Genomic DNA, 8,883 nt, shown 5'->3' with positions numbered 1-8,883 from the left:
ATATATATGAGATTAATATTTATTCTCATTGAAATAAAAAAAAATCAAAGTCTGTATTTTAAGAAGTTTGTGTTGAACATCGAAAATACACTTAACTTCTTTGTGAAGTTAAACAACAAGATAAAAGATTAACGAGCCAGTAAAAAAAACAACATAAAAAATACAAATCTTGCCTGATGTCACAATCGAGTAGATGTGAAGACCCTACTCTAGAATTGCTCGGGAAAAAGATAAAGGTGAGGAAGGATTGATTTTAGATCAATAAAAAATAAAACAGAAAGAATAAAAGATAATATTTTTTAAATATTTTATCGAATAGTTTAATTATTTTGAGTGAATTTAGGAATGTTTAAAAGGAAGTTTCATGAGCTTTTTTCTGTTCTTTTATATGCTTGTGGAGATGCTTTTATCATATAAAAGTATACTAGAGTTAGCATTAATATTTAATTTATAATTTCTTATGAAGTCTATCAATGATTAGGAACAAACTTTATATTCTTTTTTGTATTATTTTAGTATACTTTTAACCAATCATTTTGCCTTATTGATTTTAAATATTCACCTTCCTTGTATAATATTATTTCAATATTTTCACTTTTGGAACACTGTACTTTCTCAAGTAAATCTTGGTATCATGCCAGTCAAAATAATATGAAAATTTAAATTAGCTTCAAATTATATTTAGTTTTTATCAATTTAAATATCAATATAAAAATTTAAATTGGGTGTAGCTCATTTAAACAAATGTCAAAGAAAATAAATAATCGCAATATTAAAATTTAGAGACAAAAGTAAGCATAAACTATTAAAATGGAACTGATGAACAAATTTTAGTTAGAAAATATTCTAAAAATACTTAATCATGGTATTTAACCACGTGCATTGCACATGTATAAAACCTAGTATCTATAAAATGTGAACTTCAATAAGAAAATGAAACATACATTGAGAAAAAGTCATAAAGCAAACAAAAATCCTAAATAGAAACTACGAGTTCGAGAAAATCTTTCAATGATCAATATTATCCTTGACTATTTTGAATATTTTATTTAATTTTTAATCTGTCCTAATGATAATTATATCATATCCTAATCCCATGTGAACTACTTACTAGCTAATAATTTAAAAAAAAGATAATAAAATACATGAAATAGCTCCACTTATCAGTCTATTAAGGTAAAAAATTAATATGCTATAATATATAAAGTATTATGAAAAAAACCCAAAAAGTTTTAAAATTTGCACAAAACACCCTTAAAAGTTTAAAATTACACAAAACATCTAGATATTTTATAACTCAAAACAACAAACATAAAATTTAGAAATCAACAACGGCCACTGAAGATTTTCAAATTTACAATTAACACCTTTAATATTTTGAAAACTATAAAAACACCTCAAAAGTTCAAATAATAAAAAGGCACCCTGAAATTCTGAAATTTCATAACTTTTTTTTGGTCAATGAAAAATTTAATTCATTCAACCATATGGAAAATTTTGTACATCATGAGTCTCATAACATGAGAAAACCAAGTTTTTTGACAGATATACAAAAGATATCACTCACTCTCAAACAATCTATTTACAAAGATAGAACTCATTCTCTATTTTCAGGAGCTGTAGAACCATTGAGGATTAGTATCAATATATCAACTTTGATCTCTTTAACTAGTTGATCAGCTTCCTTTGATTTCTGAACAAATATTCTAATTTTTTTTCAATCCATATCTTGTATAATGAAGCATTGAAGGCCATCCTCTTAATCTTTTGCTTAAACCTCGTGCCTCTCAAACAGGTAGAATACCATTCCAAAATACAGTTCCAATTACAGGAACGCCATCTGGATTGGAGCCATTCCATGATCTTGTTCCATACATTTGTAGAGAACTCACATTCAAAAAAGAGATGATCACGGCTCTCCATTGCAGCACCATTGCATAGACAACAGGAATTTGTAGGCAAAATCCCCATCATAGACAACCCGTCTTGCATTAACAATCTCTTTTGAATAGCAAGCCAGCTTATGATAGAATGCTTGGGGTAATTCAATCTCTCCCACATAATATTATACCATGAAACTTTGAGAGAAGTTGGAGATAATGCCCAATACAAGGCTGATGATTTAACTTTAGAATTCCTGTAGCAAGATCCAATAATATGCTTCAGATTATCAACTCCTCCAGTTAAAGTCAAGGCTTTATCCCTGATTTTCAACATTTGTTTCCAGAGCCAGGAATCATTTGCTTTAGCATTGACAGTCCAGACATCTCTGTGTTTTAAATAGGTATCGTGAATCCACTTGATCCATAGGAGCTCTTTATTCACATGGATATACCAGATGTTCTTCAAGGCAGCAGCAACGTTCCAGAGTTTAGCAGAGAAAATGCCTAATCCACCATATTTTTTCCCCTGGCAGATTTTCTCTCATGCCACTAGTGAGGGTTTATGCTTATGATCAGTTCTCCCCCACAGAAATTCTCTGTTCATTTCATCAATTCTATGAAGAACTTTCACTAGCAAGATGTAGCTGGATGTCCAAAAAATTTGGACACCTAAAATCATACTTTTTATAACATGTATTCTTCCTGCATAAGAGAGGTTCCTGGAAGACCATTTTTGAAATTGACTGTTAATCTTGTTAAGTAGAGGATGACATTCAATATAGGAAAGCCTTTTGCATATGAGGGGGACTCCAAGGTATCTGATAGGTAGAGTGCCTTCAGTGAAGCCCAACAAGTCATTTATAGAAGACTTAACTCTTTCATTCACACCACCAAAGAAAATATGACACTTATTAGGATTTTCTTCAAGCCCAGAAGATGCACTAAAATATTGTATACATTGATAGAGTTTTTGAACTGATATGATATCTCCCTTGCTAAAAAGTAGTAGATATCTTGAGTCTTTTACATTTAGGATGGAATTTGAATTGATTGTCATTCTTCAATAAATCCAAGCATCTCGAGAGATAATCCATACCCAAGATAAAGAGATATGGGGATAGAGGGTCTCCCTGTCTCAAACCCCTTTTACCTTTGAAGAATTCATAGAGTGGTCCATTTAAAGAAATGGAATAAGAAGGGGAAGATATACATGTCATAATCCAACCCACCACCTTATTTGGGAAGCCCAGGCCAATAAGCAGATCTCTCAAAAATTTCCAGCTAATAGTGTCAAATACTTTTTTAATATCAATACTAAGCATTACTCTATGGTGTTTTCGTCGAAAGTCACCTTAGTCATTGATTTCATTAAACTTTAAGCGTTACAAATGAATTCAAATAACAAAAGAACAAAAGATTACAACTTTCTTGAAAATAAACGCAAGATCCGTTTATCGGCTCTTGCTTGCGTGGGTTCTTCGCCGGTGCCGGGGTTAATCCGTGGACGACCTCGAATCAGATCCGGTTGCAGAAAATTGGGCAGAGCTTCTACCTCACCAAGGGGGTATTTGCTTGAAGTCCTGGAATCGACAAAGCGATTTCAGGGCTCTTCTCGAGATTAAGACAAAGCCTAATCTCAAGGAACGGACGTACGAGCTTCAGATCCTTCGAACGGCTTCTCCTTTGCTCCGAAGTTCACCGGGATCTCGCTGTCCTTTGCTGAAATTTCGTGCTCCTTCACTCTCCAATCCAGCAGCACCTCGTCCTCTTGATAAAATTCCAGATCCAGAAAATGGAGGCCTTTGGTTCATATTTATAGGCCTCAAAATGCGGTTATTTGGATAAGAACAAGGGATTTGGCTCTATCTTTAGTCAACAGCAGCCTAACCACGTTTGAGGATGATCTCAAGTCAGTTAAGAACCCCTGGAACCGATAAACCCTGCAAAAAACCAATTAAAAAACCGTCAAAACGTGTTTGGGACATTAGACTGCGCGGCAGAACAATCTGACCCGCGCTCGCGCGGGTCGGAATAATCCGACCCGCGCTCGCGCGGGTCGGAAACATCCGACCCGCGCATGCGCGGGTCGGAATCATCCGACCCGCGCTTGCGCGGGTCGGATTGATCCGTCCCGCGCTTGCGCGGGTCGGATCATTCCGTCCTGCGCTTAGCGCGGGTTCGCCGACTTTCTCCCTTTTTTGGTTTCTTTCTTCCGGGACTTGTTCTTGTTGCGTATTCGTTCGATTTGTTGACTTGTATGCTTCGTCGCGAGACCGATCGTCGAACGCGCGTTGGTTAACATACGCGTGCTGATCGATGCGCGCGGGCTGATTGACGTGCGTGCGTTGACTGGCGCGCACGAGGTGATTTGACGTGCACTCGTTGACCGGCGCGCACGAGTTGGTTGACGTGCGCGCGTTGACCGGCGCACACGAGTTGGTTGACGTGCACGCGTTTGACCGGCGCGTACGAGTTGATTCGACGTACGCGCGTTGACCGACGCGCACGGGCTGATCGACGTGCGCGCGTTGACTGGCGCGCACGAGTTGATTGACGTGCACGCGTTTGACCGACGCGCACGAGTTGGTTTGACGAATCTTCTTGACTCGCCCATTCATTGCTTCGAGTTTCGTGTGGGCTCTCGTAGACAATTTTAGACGCTTACAAGTGGCAAATGGGATTTTATCAAGAATCAGAGTATATAAACATTAAAGAAGAGTTATGGGCTTAAATCATACTTGCTTCTTGCCTGGAACACAAAGATTAGCAAATAAAAAGTGCTTCATTTGGCGAAGACTTGGAAGATAGAAAAACCTTACCAAAGAAAAATAGAAACTAATGCGAGAGTACATATAGAGAGATCAAACCGCTTATGTCAAGTACAATGCAATGACCCTGACAAGAGCATAACAAAAGTGTAATATTTTATAAAAATCAAGGTTTCTTCAATATAAGAGTTAATGAGGAAGTCATTTTGGTCATTATTGATTGAGCGGTAAAAAAGAAAGAAGAAAAAACTCACATAATCTGACAAAAATATTGAAGGAAAATAGAAAAATAGAAACTAATGCAATAGTACAGATAGAGAGATCAAACCACTTATGTTAAGTACAATGCAATGACCCTGACAAGAGTATAAAAAAGGTGTAATATTTTTTAACAATCGAGGTTTCTTCAATATAAGAGTTAATGAGGCAGTCATTTTGGTCATTATTGATTGAGCGGTAAAAAAGAAAGAAGAGAAAACTCACATAATCTGACAAAAATATTTAAGGAAAATAGAAAAATAGAAACTAATGCGAGAGTACAGATAGAGAGATCAAACCACTTATGTCAAGTACAATGCAATGACCCTGACAAGAGTATAACAAAGGTATAATATTTTTTAACAATCAAGGTTTCTTCAATATAAGAGTTAATGAGGCAGTCATTTTGGTCATTATTGATTGAACGATAAAAAAGAAAGAAGAGCAAACTCACATAATACGACAAAAATATTGAAGGAATCTTAGCTTGGAACAACTTGGATCCATTCATTCGCAAAACTAACAAAACATAGACTAGATTATACAGCTTCATATTACCAATACATCTACAATGAGAAATCTAGGATCAGTTTTCTTCATTCTAAATTATTGAACATAAATATCAATCAAGAGCCATGCTTAGTGACCAAGCAATCTAGGATCAGTTTTCTTCTTTCTAAATTATCGAACATAAGTCCAACGCGTGTATTGCGAGGGGTATTAAATATCCAGCTGTAGTACCCTTTGAGGACTTACCTACGTGAGAGGAACCGTGATGATCGCGGTTGGGGGGGCTGGGCTAACCCCTAAAAACTCTCATGAGTCGGTTATTGTGAGCATGACCTTTAACGCTCAACCCGCTTTGCTCAATAGATGAAGACGTATTGTGTGTGTTTATATTAATACCTGATTCAAGGGGTCTAATTCAAGGCCTAGTCCATTATATCCCTCAGGTGACGTTGAACTCACTAAGAAAAGGTTCAAAGTCGAAAGCTACCGCTCCCGAATTCACGATACGAAAAGTTACCCAACCTATATGTGTTTTGTGATTTATTGATTCATTTATTAATTTTTGAGTTTTCAGTCAATATTACCTTTTGGGGGGACTACAAGATATTTTGGAGAAAAGATCAATATTGACACTTTCTAATTTCCTCTTAATTCTCCAACTAACCCCAAATTTTTATCTCTCAACTAACCCCATCTTTTTTCTCTTTCACGTTTGACTATTTCCCATCGCCATAATATAAAACCCACACACTTCATCTCTTAATAACTTCACTCCTAAAAACTCTCTCTGCTCACGTACAGAAGACAGAGAGGGAAAGATGCTTTTGGAAATGGAGAGAAGAAATGAAGAAAAGAAAAATAATAAAGAGAGATAGTTATCATGGGAAATTCTTTAGCTATTATTTTGTTCATTTTTATTATTTTGGGCATCCTTCTTTGTCTGAGCAGAAGCTCTGTACTCTCGCCCGAGTACGGAGGTCGGCTGTTTCCGGGGGCTTTTACCGCTAAGGGGGAAGGAACCATTTGCGCCAGGGTGATAGGCGGGTTCTTAATCTTCTAGGATAGTGATTACACGACTGCTTCCCGTCAGGCCTGATTTTTCTTATCTCTTACGTATTTAATTTGGATTTAATTTACATGCTACAACTTTTATTTGATAGTTTTTTTTTCCAACATAGTGACCAAGCTCGATTGCATTTACCTTATTATGTACTAGTGGTGGCAAATAAAAACATCAGAATCGTTCAGAATCAGGTTACGATATCTACAAGATGACATAAGTTTGCCAATGGTGTGCTTCAATGTTTATCTTTTTATTGTCAGTCCCAATCCAACATAAAGGAGGGTTACATTAAGTAGAATCCAAATAAAACCTAGTCGGATCTATATGAAATGAAATCAAAGGATATTCGTTGGTGTGACCAGATATAGCCCTCAACAAAATAGAATGGAAGAATAGGATTCATGTAGCCAACCAAAAAAAGAAAAAAAAAAAGATAAAGGCTTTGTTGCTCTGTTGTTCGTCTCAAGATGAATAACAGGTAAAAATTTATACTTCAAGAAAAAATAAGCGACTACAGTAATCAGTAAATGGAAGGATTCAAATATGATATAAATAAAACTAAGTATAACAATAGTGATCTGTCCTAATGGCAACTCCCTGATTTACCACTCATGCACAAAAACTGCCCAAATCTCCGGCGTACGTCAATCATGCTTGCCATGCATTTGTGCTCCAGGAACGTGCATCACTTTTAACAAGCTACAAATGTATTAATAGCCGCTTTGTTTTAATTATACCTCTGTGGATGCGGGTGGATTAATAGCCGCTTTGTTTTTCTTCCTAAAGATATGAACCTCGTCTTTCTCTCCGCAAAAAGTATTCACCATGGCTTCATATTCATCGACCTCGCCGGTGATGACATCCTCGGCCTTTAAAGTTATGTAATAGTCGAGGGGACAAGCAGCCTTCACGTTACACTTGATGACTTCTTTAAGCCGGAGTTCATTGACACCCTGTGATAATAGAAATAAGTTTTAACAATTATTTTATGTTCTTTAGCGGAGGAAGAAGAAGAAGAAGAAGAAGAAGAAGAAGAAGAAGAAGAAGCAGACCTCTTCCCTTCTCTTCTCGTTTTGGTCCTCCATGGCGAAGTCGGCGATTTCACGAATATCCTCAGCGGGCCAATCGCTGCCGACCGGTTGGATGAGACAGAGAGCAAAGACGTTGGGTAACGGAGGAACATCAAATCCCTAGCTAGGGGGGAAAGAAATGATTAATTGAGAAAGATGGAGAATAATAAATTAAAATAATTAAAACACAAATAATTAATGAATTATTTTAGGGTTAGCGGCCGGGGGGCTTTACATCGCTGCGACGAACAGCTTCCATGTACATGGCCCGCTCTTGGTCGGTCATCTCGTGGAGACCATCCCCGTAAGAATCGTCATCATCTTCCTCCGACTCCTCTGACGTAGACTCCGGCTTCTTCGCCGGAGACTCGGGCACTTCATCCGTCGCCCCCGCCGTCGACATCCTCTAATAGCCCTAACCAAACCCTAACAGCCGTTGCTTTGCTTTTATAAACAATCAGTCCTCCTGCTCCTGTGTTTTGGGCAGATTTTACATATTAGTCCCTCGCAGTTTGCGAAAGTTCCATAACATATTTAGTCCCTCGCTGTTGCGAAAGTTCCATAACAAACCTCTAAAATTTCCTCGAAAGTTCTTCAAATTCAAAAGGGTCTTAACCAAAATGCCCTGCGTCGTTTGTTTTCGACAAAATGGAGACTTCTGAGCGAAAACATAAGTGTGGCCCCGTTTGGGCATGGGCCGGACCGGTTCAGGCCCGTGACCGGCCCGCCGGTTTGAAAAGGGTCTTAACCAACTTTTTTTTATTTCATTTTACCTTTTTAATTATATGAAATTTGTACTTACAATTATAAAATTATTTTTAATTTATTTTTTAGTAATTTAAATTTGTATTGAATTATTTTTAAACTTGTATTAAACTTTTTAGTCCTTCCAAGTAGACAACAGCGAGCTTAAATATCGCTTCTTTGTTTCTCGATGGACCAAAAGGCCAACGAATTTATAACCTTTTGGCTTTGTTGGTAGTTAATTGCAGACCTAAATAGTTAAAAGATCCGTTAGACTAGCCAAATAATATATCATGGACCGAGGCGAGTCGGGTGTGGGCTTTTCCAATCACAAGTTTGAGGCTAGGCCCGACCCAACCCGTGACCCGAGCATATCATGGGTCGACCCACGCCCAACCCTAAGTGCCTATCTGAGTCATTTAGGGACCATCTCTGACCCTTATTAGGATTTGGGAGATTATTGAGCAATTTTAGAGATTTAATACCTTAAAAAACTTTATTTGATATACAGAGCAATAGACTATTCTTTTTTTTTTAAATTGCGTTGACCAAGTGAAGTTGAAGCTGCATTGATTATTTGTATTCTC

The 8,883-nt window shown here is 37.2% G+C and overlaps 1 protein-coding gene across 1 annotated transcript; it reads right to left on the bottom strand.

The window, feature by feature from the left end:
* On the bottom strand, positions 6,900–7,990 carry LOC109823988. Its single transcript, XM_020390477.1, has 3 exons — positions 7,788–7,990; positions 7,535–7,672; positions 6,900–7,435 (listed from the first exon to the last, which is right to left on the bottom strand). Exons 1-3 carry the CDS (start codon positions 7,953–7,955, stop codon positions 7,214–7,216), a joined length of 528 nt encoding a protein of 175 aa, XP_020246066.1. The 5' UTR covers positions 7,956–7,990; the 3' UTR covers positions 6,900–7,213.

Source organism: Asparagus officinalis, chromosome 9 (assembly GCF_001876935.1).
Source record: "Asparagus officinalis chromosome 9, Aspof.V1, whole genome shotgun sequence".
NCBI classification, from domain to species: Eukaryota; Viridiplantae; Streptophyta; class Magnoliopsida; order Asparagales; family Asparagaceae; genus Asparagus; species Asparagus officinalis.
This window is presented reverse-complemented; position numbering and strand designations above follow the sequence as displayed.